The sequence below is a fragment of the Sorex araneus genome, chromosome 4 (assembly GCF_027595985.1).
Source record: "Sorex araneus isolate mSorAra2 chromosome 4, mSorAra2.pri, whole genome shotgun sequence".
Classification (NCBI taxonomy): Eukaryota; Metazoa; Chordata; class Mammalia; order Eulipotyphla; family Soricidae; genus Sorex; species Sorex araneus.
Genome location: NC_073305.1, coordinates 59,766,908 through 59,782,254, shown reverse-complemented (window position 1 = coordinate 59,782,254; position 15,347 = coordinate 59,766,908). Strand labels below are relative to the sequence as shown.

General features: G+C 38.5%; 1 protein-coding gene across 1 annotated transcript in view; it reads right to left on the bottom strand.

Moving 5' to 3' along the window:
- Positions 1 to 14,462, bottom strand: part of SYNPR (synaptoporin) — a 359,907-nt gene extending 345,445 nt beyond the window's left edge. The window contains exons 1-2 of the mRNA XM_004616466.2: positions 14,260 to 14,462; positions 14,080 to 14,145 (exon numbers count right to left, since the gene is read on the bottom strand). Of these exons, the coding sequence (XP_004616523.1) occupies positions 14,080 to 14,145; positions 14,260 to 14,277 (84 nt within the window). The 5' untranslated portion in view covers positions 14,278 to 14,462. The remainder of the gene's footprint in view (positions 1 to 14,079; positions 14,146 to 14,259) is intronic.
- Positions 14,463 to 15,347: the final 885 nt, after the last annotated feature.

Here is a 15,347-nt window from a genome sequence, read left to right as displayed (position 1 = left end):
ATAAACCTTGAATTTTTGCCTAAAGGTTAGGGTAAGGTAAACAATGACCCACATACTCTAATAAGCATTGTTAGAATTAAGTGAGATAATGGGTACAAAGCACTTAGCAGAAACCCTGGAGCTCAATAAGTATACAATGAATGTTAACAACCATGATTGTAATTCGGAGAGACCAAGGTAGCCCAAAATAGCCATATGTGAGGCAGAGGCAGTGTGCATCCATAATGTTATTTCTGTTAATAGCAGAGTGGCCAGGAACGTGATCCAAAAAAGAAAGAGAATGCCCTTGATGTTAAGCAGCTGCTGAGTTTATTTTGCTGAGAGGGATTTTATTGTAATAAGTCAAATTTGCCCCAGAATTCTCAGATGGTGCAATGACAATCCATCTACTTCGCCTTTCATTCAAACAAATCATTAATGATCCAAATGCCACAAACTCGAAGAAGGTGCTATATAAATTTATATAATGAGTCACTATCTATATCAGCTTTATTTACATTTCAGAAAAAGTAATATGACCAATAATTTAGATCACAGCTTTAAGTAAAATGCTTATGACACCCAAGTTATTACATAATACAGTATAAATATCTTTAAATGTAAACTATCTTGTAAAAACCAGAACAAGAGTATATTTGACATTGTAAAATTTACAGTTATATTTCATATAACTCAAAGGTGAGGCTCAGTATTTACCTTTCTACACTTCTACACAAGTTAGAGGACAGTAATTGTAACAATTTCCAATCATGCAGCCAAGTATTACAAAGACCAAGAAAGACCAAGGCAGCAGCTTATATAGAAGTCCATAGGAACAGAATTGTGAATTTTTCAGCCTCAGCTATTGCTTTCCAAATCCATTCTATTCATTAAGATATCATCAAAGAAAAGTAAACATATAAATAACCTACAAAAATGTGCATTCTTATTGAAAAATTAGAGAATTATACATTCAATCAAGGTTTTCTTATCATCTATGAAAACATTTCATTGGTAACTGGTCCCTTCTAAGTCCATTGGCAATTGCTTCAAATATGTTAAAAATATTTTCCTTTTGAAAACCTATCCCTATGTACAACAAAAGAGGTACAGAACATTCACAGGATTAAAAATAATATACATTTGAAAACTATTCAAAATAGAGATCAGCTAATTAATTTCCAGAAGAAACATACATTGTAATGATATGTAATCCTCAAAATTATGAGGGAAGATATTTTACCTAGAGGATGGATATACGCACATAATATATTTAAGGGAACAAAGCAGTTTACCAACTAGTACCTATTTCTTGAAATTCATTTTTTATTGGATAAACTGTGACTTCAGAATGTGACTTTACTTGGCAATAGGGCTGTACATATACTCACACTGCAGTAGGTACAACCCTAACAGAAAATAACAGGTATCCTAAAAGAGTGTAAATTTGACACAGATCCACAGGATGAACATTGCATGAAGACAGAGGCAGAAAGTAGGCTGATGCTAAGCTAAATAATAGCAAGATACAAGCTAAAGAAAACAAATATTGCTAGTCAACTCACAGAAATTAGGAGAGAGTTACACAACAAATTCTGCCTCACATCTCTGAGAAGGAATCAAGCCTGTCCACACCTGTCTGGTACTTCTCTCTCCACAATAATGGCAGTCCTAGTAACCTAACGTAGCACTTTTTTGTAGGAGAAAAACTGGTACCCAAACACATAAAAGTCTGAGCATATATTTTGTTTTAGTGAAGCATGATAGTTTTTATTCAATGCAACTTATTTAGAAAGAAGTGATTGGGAATAGAGAAAAAAATGTGTTCAAGAGAGAATATTAGTACAAAAAGTGAGCAGAGACATAGAGACACAGCAAATGAGACACATGTTCAAGAGAGAACATGGGTCTGACAGAGCCAAAATATATATATATATATATATATATTTTGGATAACTTTTATTTACTAAGTTTTACTTATGTTCTTATGATTTAAAATAAATGTTATTTAGTATTAACTGAACATTAAAAATTATACCAAGTAATATATTTCATATATGTGAATCACAATAGTGATAGGGAAGGCAGGACATCAAATATGACTTGGTTTAAAATCCTGCCTTGGTCACTTATTTATTTGGCATCTTTGAGTAGAGGACTTTGTAAGATTACGATGAGATGAATTAAATTGTATATAGAGTGTAGCTAGCATTAAATAATACTCTTGGGATACAGCAAGAATTAAGAGTTCATTAAATTATAGCCATTCTAGTGAACTTAGACTACTTTTAGTGGTTATGTCTTCTTTAAGATAAGAAAGTATTGTTATTATTATTATTATTACTATTTTCATGAAAAGAACTTTACACATTTATGGTCAAAGATGCCAAATAATCTGAAATCTTAGACCATATCAGTGTGTCTAGGATACTAAGCTAGTACTCATCAATTCATTCTGATCACTTTTTCCTTGTCAACCACACTTGCCAAATTTTACTCTTCTACTCTGCTTTAGGTAAACCTGTTTTTTAAGGTTTTTAATGCGGACTATATATGTATATGTATGAGGATGCTGAATGAGATGAAAGGGAAGAAAAAAGAGCAAAGAGAGGAGATTAAAAGAGGAGATGAAGTGAGAGAGAGAAGATAAAAAGAGAGGAGATGGGAGGGGAGGGATGAAGAGAGAAGAGAAAGAAGTATATAAAAAAGGAGCTCAGAGGGAAAGTGAAAGAAAGGGATTGGAAGACAAGTAAATTGAATGGGAGAGGATAGATGGGGAGAGGAGAGATGATTTAGAAAAATTTAGAGAAATACCCTAGTGAATTTCCCAATTTATTCTTATCATACATTGGCAGTTAAAAAAATGGGGGTAAAAGGATGAAAGGAAATCCTGAAGTGAGTATCGTAAATGCTCAATGTGCATCACTCTGAGATTGTTATCTTGTTTAATGAACACAGTATCTCTGCATATATATATTTATATATAATATATGTATATGCCATAGCCTTTTTTCCAACTGCTTCACAATAAATCTGAGATGATTTTTATTATAAAGGTTCTTATATAAACTCTACTACATTATTATGAAATGTGAAAAGAGATTTTTCCTCACACTGCAGCTTGAAGATGAGCAATTAGTATAACACATAACACATGACTCATATTGGAAATATTTCCCAGTTACCTAAGCTTATACCTTTTCTAGATTCAGAGGCAGACAATATTTATTGGTTCCTCTGATTAAAATTTTTTTCATGCCTTTACCTTATCTTATTTATTTCACAAATTTTTGCTATGGATGTGATACATATCTCCAAGTCTGCCCAGATCGGGACTGGGCCTCTTCTGCCCAGATTCCCCATTTTCCAGTAGCTAGGCGGTCACAGCCAGGGACTGCCCCCGGCACCGTATAATCCCCACCAATGGCTAATATCCAGAGACTATAAAACCAGAAAATTTGCGGCTGTGCGATATCTTGTAGAGTTTCCTACCCACATGGGAGAGCCTGGCAAACTTCCTGCGTTGTATTCATATGCCAAAATCAGTAATAATGATGGGTCTCATTCTCCTGACCCTGAAAGAGCCTCCAATGCAGCACCATTGGAAAGGGCATGTAGAGAGGCTTCTAAAATTTCAGGGCTAGGAGGAATGGAGATGTTACTGAGACCGCTTGAGAAATCTGACGATCAATCGGATGATAATTTTTCTTGCAGTCTAATTCTGCTACCTTCTCAATTCTTTTGAAGGATTTGTGAGGGTGGGGGTTGAGGTGGGGGCTAGGATGGAGGTGAATACCAATTGTCCGTCAAGCACTGAGTCTGCATAAGTTAAGGGCATAAAAGCACAGAGAGGCAGTTTCATCGTACACCATATGGATAGTGTAAACTCTTATTAAAACCATAGGGGGTATGTTTTTAAACTTGGCATACAAATCCTTCAAAATAACAAGTCCAAAAAATGGTAACTCACTTACAACCAAACACACACAGCATAATTAATTCACTTCTCTTATATCCATAATTTAACCTTTTGATAACATAAGGTACAGAAAATGTATTTAAGTGTTTATAATTTGATTGATATATATATATCCTTACAAAATTCTGTAAAGAGATTTTGTTAGAAAAGATATATAAAGTTGGTAAAGTTTTTTTTTAATTTTTTTTAATTTATTCTTTTATTGAATCACCATGTGGAAAGTTACAAAGCTTTCAGGTTTAAGTTTCAGTTATACAATGCTCGAACACCCATCCCTTCACCAGTGCAAATATTCCACCACCAAGAATCACAGTATAACTCCCCGCTTCCCCCCACTACCCCAGCCCCCCACCCCACATGTGTAGCTGGTAAATTTCACTTTACTTTCGCTTTACTTTGATATTTCAACAAAAAGCTCACTATTATTGATTTGGATTTTCTCCCCCCTCAAGTCAGTCTGCTGAAAAGAAAGCATTTGACAATTTGTTTTCCATTGCCGAGAATGAAGAGATATGAGGTCGAGAGGCCGCACTAGCAGCCGCACAGTTTTGGATTTCTGTATTTTAGTATTTTAGTAACTAAGTCCAGAGAAATATCTGTCAGAAATTGCAACATTGTAAGCTTGTACCTCTCAGCTACTTTATATTCTACATATGAGTGCAATCTTTCTATGTCTGTCTCTTTCTTTCTGACTCATTTCATTCAGCATGATACTTTCCAGGTTGATCCACTTATATGCAAATTTCATGACTTCATGTTTTCTGACAGCTACATAGTATTCCATTGTGTAGATATACCAGAGTTTCTTTAGCCAGTCATCTGTTTTTTGGCACTCTGTTTTTTTTTTCCATATTGTGGCTATTGTAAACAGTGAGGCAATGAACATAGAAATGCAGATGTCATCTCTACTATACTAAAGTTGGTAAAGTTTTGTCATAAAATGACTATTTAATGAGTTTGAATCCACTCAATGATCCCCCCCAGAGAAGTTCTAAAACTGTGATATGCAAATCCCAAAGATGTTACCCTTGAAAACTTACATACGCTGCCTTAATGGAAGATGTATGGTGAAAAGAATAATTATCTTCCACCAAATGTGAATTTATTTCACCCAACCTAAACTGCCTATAACTAATTGTTCCTCCCAGTGCCCAGCTAGAAAATCAGTCTAAGAAAGTTCTTTTGCACCTCAAAATCCTTTCCACTCAAGTCACAAGGAACAGAAATTACAACGGGCATTTTCCCTTTGAAGGCCGGGGGCAACAAAAGCTATGTCCAAACATAACTCAGAACAAAATGAAAACATTATTAATAAATCATATTCCTTCTTTAGAAAACTGGATTAGAATCACAGAATGATAAATTAAATTGGTCCTCTACAGTGGTAGAGGGTCTTGGGCACTGGGTGGTAGAGTAACTTTTTTTCACCCAAATCATGAAATTTAGCACTATTGTAATCATGTTGCCTAAACTACAATTTAAAGAAATAGAACTACCTGGGATGAAGCAATAGAACCCTGGATAAGGCTCTTTCCTTGCAGGTTTGATCCCTGGCACCCTATATGGTCACCTGAACCCTTCCAGGAGTGATCTTTGAGTGCAGAGCCAGAAGCAAACCCCACAAGCATAGCTGTATTGGAAAAACCAATGTTGCAGCAACCTCATTCCTATAAATCTGCCCAAAGAACACAAAAATATTGATTCAAAATATATGCACACCTATGTTCATTGTGGCCCTTTACATATAACTGAAGCTCTGGAAACAACCCATATAGAATGGAATGACAAACTGTAAAAAGAGATGTAATTTTGCCTTTTTCTACAATATGACTGTAACTGGAGGAGGGTCATTGTAAGCAAAATGTCTGAAAAACAAATACAAATCTATCGTGCAGTTTACAGAAAAATAAATTAAGGTAATATACAATGTCCAATGAAAGCAGAGTCCTTAGACTCTGAGCATATAATTGAGTAGGAGTATACTGAAAAACTCCAAAGGTGTGTAGTGGAGAGACATTCATACTTCGGCAACATATGAAACATTACTCTCCTTAAAGATATGAAAATTTAAACTCTTATAAATAATTCTTACTTCTATAAAAGCATATTAAAAGTTACTATAAAAATAAGAAAAATAATAAAATTAAATGAAAACATAAAGAAAATGCACAATGAGATCAAGCAGATCAGCAAATTAGGCACAATGGCAATACTACATTAAATTAGTTCAACTCGTTGTCTTTAATCCATCATATGAGACCTGGGATCACTCAGTCCTCACACTGAAACTGTTCCATGAGTTCTCCTCCCGTGTTGAGAAGTTGGTATATCCCCTTCTCTGATTATCGAGTCAACTTCTACAACCAAGATGAACCAATTATGAGGACTCAAAGAAATATTTCTGTGTACATATTCTTAGAGACTTTCTTTTAGCTTTTTCTACTAACATGTGACTACTTGTCTTACCTGAGTCTAGGAGAGAGGTGAATGCGTTGGGTACAAGAGAACAGAGATCAATGTCTCTTTGTATCTCTCAGCATAAATCCAGAGTTCTTCCTACATTCCTATCTGGGACACTCCCAAAGGCCGAGAGCATCAGGGTATATGGGTATAATTTTAGTTACTGTGCTTGACCCTTGAGGACCTCCAAAAGAATTCTATTGGGCATACTGGAATAAAAACAATTGTCTATAGATTATTATTTGAGAAAGATCAGGAAATCTCTCTTCCCATACATCAACAACAAAATCCCTGGGACCAAGTAGTATCTGTGAGACTTCCCATAGACCTTTCCCTTTAAGGTTCAACACTCTCCTCTCTTAGTGTTCTTTGGAATGTGAATATTTTAGGGAGAAATCCCTGGAAAGCATATTTATTCATAATTGTACATGATTTTTGTCACTAATTGAGTGGTTGATAAGTAATACTGAATCTACATTATTGAAGCTTAAAAATTCATTGGACCTTCAATAGTAGATTTAATAAGTTGTATGTCAGAATTCCCTCTCTTGCTTATACTTAGAAAAAAACTGACTCATCTACACAGATTTTTAAGAAAAACAGAAAATTAGATTAAATTGTTGACTAATTAAGACCTTTTCTACATATTATAAATGTAAATATACTGATTTTCAATTAGATCTACCCTGGTTTGTTAATAATCAACAAAATAAAACTGAATATAAAAGATAATTGATGTCTATTGGACTAGTTTCTTAATAAAAGTACTCCTTGACATTTCCAAAAAAGGCTTTAGATACATATCTGAGTGGGTGAGCTAAACACTGCAAAATAGAATAGCATCTGCCTTTTAAAATTCCTTTTAGATCTAAGGATAAGGTATGAAAGGTACCTGGCACATAGAAGGAAGCATTTTCCTTCAAAAATTGCAGCATTTAAGAGAAATCAGTGTGGAGTGTGACTGCTCAAATCTTGGCTTTGCTATTCCCTGCAATTTTGTCCCTGATGAGCTAGTTAGCATTCCTAAGTTTTGGTGAAGTGCGAATGTGAGAAACATACAGATTCAATAAAATGGTACGTGGAAAACACTGAAATACAGTGTCTCCATGAACCTGTAAGACAAAGGCAGCTAATGTTAATTCTGCAATTATTATAATAAAATATTGGCTATTAGTCTCATATAGTAGAGGACCTCTGTAGCATAACATGCTTTGCTTTATTATCAGTAGCATCTTTATAAATATGTTATTAATATTAAGTAATAATTATATTGTTTACTTGATAAGTATAGCTCAGAATACATATTCATAAACAACAGTTATGTAAATACTAGTCTTTAAATTAAGTAGATTTAAATCAAGTAGACATATGCCTCAAACTTCATGTATCTCTGAATTTGGTGGTTTCCATATCAAATAAGAGAGATACAGAAGAAAAGCAGAATAGACACATGAAGTCCCTGGTCCCTGATTTGTAGCAGAATGGGATAGCATATGGCTGTCAATAGATAAGACTGAGATGCTCAGGCAAGTTGACACAAAAGTTAATTCTATAGAACAGAAACTGGATAGCAGCACTGTTGGAAGCTGTGCCATCCAAGCAATATTTTGTGTGTGTGTGTGTGTGTGTGTGTGTGTGTGTTGGGGGGAGCTGAAGACCTTCAGATACTCTTATACCTGTAAAATTTTGTTCTAAGGCAATGTGTTCATGTCGGGCTCCCCATATTCCATTAAATTCAAATCCAGACACTAAAGAATAGTCTACAGAAAAAGAATGTGTTCACACAATTTTTACAAAGAGAAAGGGAAACAGACAAAGTTCTACTGGCAAATCACTGAAGTTACCAAATAGATTGATCTTGTGGAGGGTGAGAGAGATAGTACAGAGGTTAAGGCAATTGCCTTACATGCAACTACAACAGTGACAAAGATTCAAATTCCCAGTACTACATATGGTACCCCAAGCACCAAAGGGGACTCACTTGAGTAGAGAATCAGGAATTAACCCCCAAGTCTACTCCCCAAAATAAATGACAGGAATCTGGAAAAGAAATTGAAGTATTACATTTTTGGCAGATGACAGTACAAAACAGTTGAAAAATCTTAGATTTATTAAAACACTATTGGAAACAATAAATCAATAAAGTGATAGACCACAAAATCAGTATTCAAAATGTTGCATTATTATTATACAAAAACAAACCAGAAGAGGAAAAAACTCAAGAAAACAATCTGATTTACAATTGCATGAAAATGCATTGAGTAGAGCCAAAGAGAGAATACAGAGGGTTGGGAAATTGACTTCCATACAGTCCACCTGGCTTCAATCCTAGCAACACAAATACCCCCACAGAGTTACCCCTTTGTACAGAGATGGAGTAAGCACTGTGCACTGCTGGGTGTGGCCAAAAATTAAAAAACAAAAAATACTGAGTACCTATAAATTAACAAAGAAAGTGAAAAACTTATTCACTGAAAACTATTGTTAAAAGCAATAGATGACACAAGAAAACATGAAAATATTCCACACACATGAACAAAAGAATTAACATTGTTAAACGACCATCTTACCCAAAACATCATAGTCAATGCAGTGTCTATCCAAATTCAAACAGCAATTTTAAAAACAATAGAACAAACATTACTAAAATGTGCATGGACCCTAAAGAGTAAAAACAATCCTGAGAAAAAGCGATAGGCAGCATCATATTTCTTAATTTTATTCTATAAATTTATTGTCATTAAAACAGTGTGTGACTGAAATAAAAAGCACACATTTAATCCACTGGAACAGGATAAAGTGTTCCAAAGTAGAGTTCAGTTTACATTGCTGTTAGGTTTGGCCCTTAGCACCACTCATTATGTCCCCCAATTTCATGCCATTCTACCCCCCAATAAAAGAATATTGTTGGGCTGGAGCGATAGCACAGCGGGTAGGGCATTTCCCTTGCATGAGGCCAGCCCAGGCTCGATTCCCAGCATCCCATATGGTTCCCCGAGCACCACCAGGAGTAATTCCTGAGTGCAAAGCCAGGAGTAACCCCCAACCATTGCCGGGTGTGACCCAAAAAGAAAAAATGAATATTCTTGTGGAAAGTAGGATCAGTAACATCTGAGTTTTTAAAGTAAGTGTGAGGAATGGAGTAAATTCAATGATTTGTTTGTTTTTGACTGTTTCCAAGTGATTTCTTAACAGATTTGCTAGATTTATTTTATATCAGGAGATAAATAAAATGAACCACCAGAGTGTGAGCCAGTGCTGTGTTCTGAATTTCTGTTCTGACCAGAAAGATAGTAAAAAGTCCTCTGACCTCATTTACACAGATATTAAGGATTTGGGAAGCTGCCTCAAAGTCTTTAAACTTGGCTATAGCTTTTCCCTGAAGGCTCAACTTTTGTATGTTATTAGACTTTAAATCCATTGAATCTATAAATATTCTAGAGGGAAAAAACACAGAGAAAGTATATTTTCCCTCTAACATAATAAATCCAAAATTGGGTGACTTTAAAAATAATAGCACTTTAGATAGGTGGCAAATCAAGAAGGAATTATTTTAAACGTGAGTTTTCTTAACAATTAGTCAATTAGTTAAGTCATACACATAACTTCGAGAAGTGATATGCCTGTGATCTTCATGCTTTTCATAGCAGGACTTCAGCCTCTCCACTTTCTTTCCACTATCCCCAATAATGTTTTTCAGAAAAATGTCAATTACTAACAATCAGTAAAATTCACCTATTTTTATACATGCACACCCACCCATGTTTTCCTTTATTGTTACAAAAAAATAGTATTGCGCCTTATACATTCTTTGAAATCTAACTAAATACATTTATATGCATGAAATCATAGTATCAGTATAACAGTCATCCCATTGCTCATCGATCTGCTCGAGCTGGCACCAGTAATATCTCCATTGTGAGACTTGTTGTTACTGTTTTTGGCATATCAAATACGCCACGGGTAGCTTGCCAGGCTCTGGCATGCGGGTGAGAAACTTCTAGTAGCTTGTCAGGCTCTCCAAGAGGGAGAGAGAAATTGAATCATGGTCGGCCTCGTGCAAGACAAATGTCCTACCTGCTGTGCTATCGCTCCAGCATGCATGAATTAAGAGAATGAAAGTTTTTTTCTCACCTAACGATTTTATCTCATACTATGAACAAACCCCATTCTCTCACTTAATTTTATTAAGCCTCATTACTTGTATTTCTTTTCCTTTCTCGTTTTTGTACCATGCCATCAGTGCTCAGGACTTTATCCTGGTGTGTGTGTTGCTTTGGGACAGATACAGGGCCTGTGAATGAACCCAGGTTGGCAGTATGCAAGGCAAGCACTCAACTCCTGTACTTTCTTTCTCCCCTCTAATTACAGATCTTTACCTTCATAACAATACATAGTAATTTTATTAATTCTTTCTCATTTAAATCACATTAAAACTGTGATTGACATAGTTGTTTACACTAGATTTTTAGGAATACAATGTTTCTACTTCTAACCTCTCCACCTAGCTCCTCCACTGTTGAATCCCAGATCCCAACCCCCACAAACTGACATCTTGACAGTTATGTATTTTACATTAATTGCTATAGTTTCAATCCCATGCTTATGACCATAGTGTTAAATCTAATGGTTTAGAGATATGCAGATACTTTGCCTCTACAACATAGAGGGGTCCAAGGTCCCTGATCTTTGCCACTACTTATTTTTAAGGACAGTTTAATATTTCCTATTATGCATGAATCATAGCTCAACCACTTTCATGTTTACTAATTGTTTTCTTTACAAATTACATTGCAAATAAATATCATTTTACTCTATGTCTTTAGAAACATGTGTTTGTCAGCATAATCTCGGAGAAAAGTTTATGATTTAAATACTTTAAAAATATCAACTTTTAAGGCTACTCTACCATAAATCAGGAAAAATATATTTTTAGTCCTCATTAATTATTCACTTACAATTTTTGCTCATCACATACTGTTCAGTATTCACTAGAAATAATACTAATGGAGAAGCTATAGGATTGAAAGTTCATCCTTTTCCACTGTGTTAAACTTTCTCAGCTACTAAACTTTTGTATCTCTGCTCTCATTCCTTTACCTTAGCTCATTTAAAATGCAGATCAGCTGACTTTATATAATCATTTTTCTCATTAATCAAGTTCCATTCCACAAAGGGCAGCCTATAACTGATTTATAGGCAAGATTTCCTCCTCTTAAAGCCTTAAAAGGCCTAGGAGTAAAAGGTGGGGTCACATTATCTGCAGTGCTCAGGGGCTATTCCTAGCTCTGTGCCCAGAAGCAAGCCCTAAAAGTGCTCAGAGGACTTAAAAATCAGTGTATATGAATAAATGGCAGTCACTTGCATGCAAGACACAAGCTTTAAGTCCTGTATTAACTCCTTGCCCTATAAAAATTTTTTAATGTGGTAATTTTTCTCCTTGGTCTCCCTCTTTCTCTCTTGTCCTCTTCTCATACACACACCACACACAGGCCACCCCCAAATTCCAACTACAATAAAATGTGAAATCCTCACTGATAATTAATAAACATAATGGAAAGCAAAGAAAGGGGAGAATCTTTCAACTAGCAGTAGAAGAAAGGGGAAGGAGCAAATATGAGAGAAACATTTACTGAGAAAATAATATTAACCTGAGCTTGAAAGACAAAAATAATGTTTATAGACTTGGAGTATGGCTAGAAATACAAGAGCTAAGGTAACACTTTTGGAAAAAACTGGTATAGATTGGGATGGTGTTTTCCAACTTAACTGTGCATAATAATTATTCAGAGAGCTTGCTTAAAATGCAAGTACATAGGTACCCTCAATAATAATATTTTTGTTTAATTTCTAGACAGCTGTGTTTTTAAAAAATCCACCCAGGTTTGAAATACATATCTGGCAAAGGTTTTGTGGTGAGTAGTAACATGAAATAATGCTACAATGGGATTGAAGAGAATGAAAACTAATATTTCAGCTGGGCAAAAATGTGAGACAGATGAGATTATAAAAGAAACGGTGTTAGGTGTTTGAATTTTGTTTTGAGAGATGACTGTCACTGTATCACTGTCATCCCATTGTTTACTGATTTACTACAGAGGGCACCAGTAACATCTCCATTCGTCCCAGCCCTGAGATTTTAGCAGCCTCTCCTTACTCATTTTTCCTAATGATTGGAGGCTCTTTTCAGGTCAGGGGAATGAAACCTGTTATTGTTATGGTATTTGGCATATTGAATACACCATAGGGAGCTTGCCAGGCTCATTTGTTTGAGAGATAATGTTTTGAAAATGAAATGATTATTTTGATGAGGGGAAGGTCACTTTCATGAGAAATATTTATTGAATATTTTTGAATAAATGAATAAGTACAATATTCCAAGAAGTCAAGTGAAAGCTTCTTGGATTTTGTTTTATTCGAAGGCTTTACTTGATTTAACATGACTGTCGGTAAAACAGTTTTAGAGCACTATCTCTCCCAGAACCCCTAGTTCAAGTCTTGCAAATACTGTCTTGATGTATTTCACTTTGATAGAATCGTTCATGCATTTTATGCAAGTATGCCAACAAGGTAAGTGTGGTTGTCCTATAGATCATCCATGTAAACATGGTCCAGACTTGGTGTAGCCAAATGAGATACCAGCCCTTAGAGCTAAGATCAGGGAGGACAGAACAGACGCTTACATAATTTCACAGCTAGTTCGGGTAAGGTCTGTGATTAATGCTACATGATGGGCTGAACTTTCTGCTCAGCTAGGTTCGCTGGCCTTTCAGAGCTCCTAGCAAGAGAGAATGTGTGACCGCAGACTTCACGCTTAATAACCATCACCCAAGCCAACAACACTCACATTGCTCTGTGGCCCAGTGAGGAACTGTTTCTGGGCGGCACTCATTGGTCGAGGCAAGTTGCCATGGGATTGGATTGTCAGGTTGGTTTTGGAAAAGAGGACAAGAAAAAACGCAAAACAAAAACAAAAACAGAAAAGCAATTTGACTTCTCTAGAGCCCAAATGCAATATGCAAAGAAAGGACCAGAAATTGGGAAGCCGTGTTTGCGTATGTGTGGTGGTGGGGCGGGGGTGGGGGGGTGACTACGGAGAAACTCAGGAGACCCATGGAGGGGAGGTCAGAGTAAGAAAGTAACGTGGAAGTAGGAGAACCCAAGCTCTTCTCTGTCATCCCTGGCCTCCTGCATCTCTCAGGCGCTCCCGCCGATCTGGGCACTTGCTGCACCCGCCTGGAGCTGTCCAGGTTCTGACCAAGTTTCCCAGCTGGGCCGGGCGCTGGCAGCTCAACCCTCGCGCCCCCGCCCCCACCCCCTCGCGCCGGCAGCAGGGGCACCAGCCCCGGGGAGCAGCTGGAGCCGGGCCGCGGCGGCACCTCCACCTGCCCCCTCCCCGCCTCTCCCGCGTCCCCAGAGCGCGCGTCTGCCAGAGCCGAGGTGAGATGACACCTCGTCTGCACGTCCACACTCCCGCCGCCTCCGAACGGGGTCCCTGGGTCCCGGCCGGCACCGAGCGGCCCGGTGAGAGTGCGGGGGCTGGAAGTCAAGAGGCGGGTCCCCCAGATCGCAGCGGCCGGGCGCAGAGGGTGCCCGGCCCCGCCTCGCCCGAGGGCCACCCGCCTCGGCCCGCGTCCCCGCAGACGCCGCGCCCCACTCACCAGCTCCAGCGCCCGCAGGAAGGCGAGGGGCTCCTTCAGCGCCCGGAAGGTGCCCGCCGAGGCCAGCTTTGGACGGAAGAAGCAGGAGAGAGAGAGAAAGCGTGAGGAAGGCGCTGGGGGTGACTCTTCGGGGTCCCGGGGTCCCGCGGCCCCCAACGCCCTGCCTGCCTCTGGTCCTACCTGACTCACAGGGTCCATAGCTGGTCCTGGTTCGCGCCTCTCAGCCCACCCGGTCCCTTTCAAATGAAGTTCGAGGGACACCTAGGTCCTGGGTCCTCGGGGCCAGCAGCCCCCCGCTGTTCGGGAAGGGGCTGCGGGAGCCGGGCCAGGGCGATGCGAATCCGCCCAGGGGTGCGGAGGGAAGAGATGGGGTGCGGGGAGCTGCGGAGGAGAGGGGAGACAGCCCAGGCAACAGGGATTGCTGCAATTGGCCAGCTGCGAGCTCCAGAGGGGAGGGCGGAGGGTGGGCGAGGCCGAACCCTCAGGCATTGGTGCAGCTCAGCCAGCGCTGACGGTTCACCGGCTCCTGGCAAACTTTGGGACCGTTGATGGCGGGAAAGCAGACTAGCTAGCGTTTTTCGCAAGACGGTTCCCTGTCCGAAGAAGGAGGTTCCAGGGGAGAAAATGGCACGTACTTCTTACTTGGGGAGATGTGTGAATCCTGGTGATTTCTGAACACCCCCAAAGTTCTGTTCATTCCAGTTCTTCATTGCAAGCCAGCCGGGTGGCAAGGCTGCACCAGGAACTGGAATATACGCACGGGCAGGATAAGCACCACTCAGGAGTGGACAGAGAGAACAGGGTGAATGGAAAGAGGAGGAACAAATTCATCTAAATTAGGAACAATGAGTGACCCAAGCAAGTAATCCTCATGACCACAATGAATGGCAGGTCAGGAGGAAAGAAAGAAAGAAAGAAAGAAAGAAAGAAAGAAAGAAAGAAAGAAAGAAAGAAAGAAAGAAAGAAAGAAAGAAAGAAAGAAAGAAAGAAAGAAAGAAAGAAAGAAAGAAAGAAAGAAAGAAAGAGAGAAAGAAAGAAAGAAAGAAAGAAAGAGAGAAAGAAAGAAAAGAAAGAAAGAAAGAAAGAAAGGAAGGAAGGAAGGAAGGAAGGAAGAGAGAAAGAGAGGGAGAAAGGAAGGAAGAAAGAAAGAGAGGGAGAAAGGAAGGAAGAAAGAAAGAGAGGGAGAAAGGAAGGAAGGAAGGAAGGAAGGAAGGAAGGAAGGAAGGAAGGAAGGAAGGAAGAAGGGAGGGAGGGAAGGAAGGAAGGAA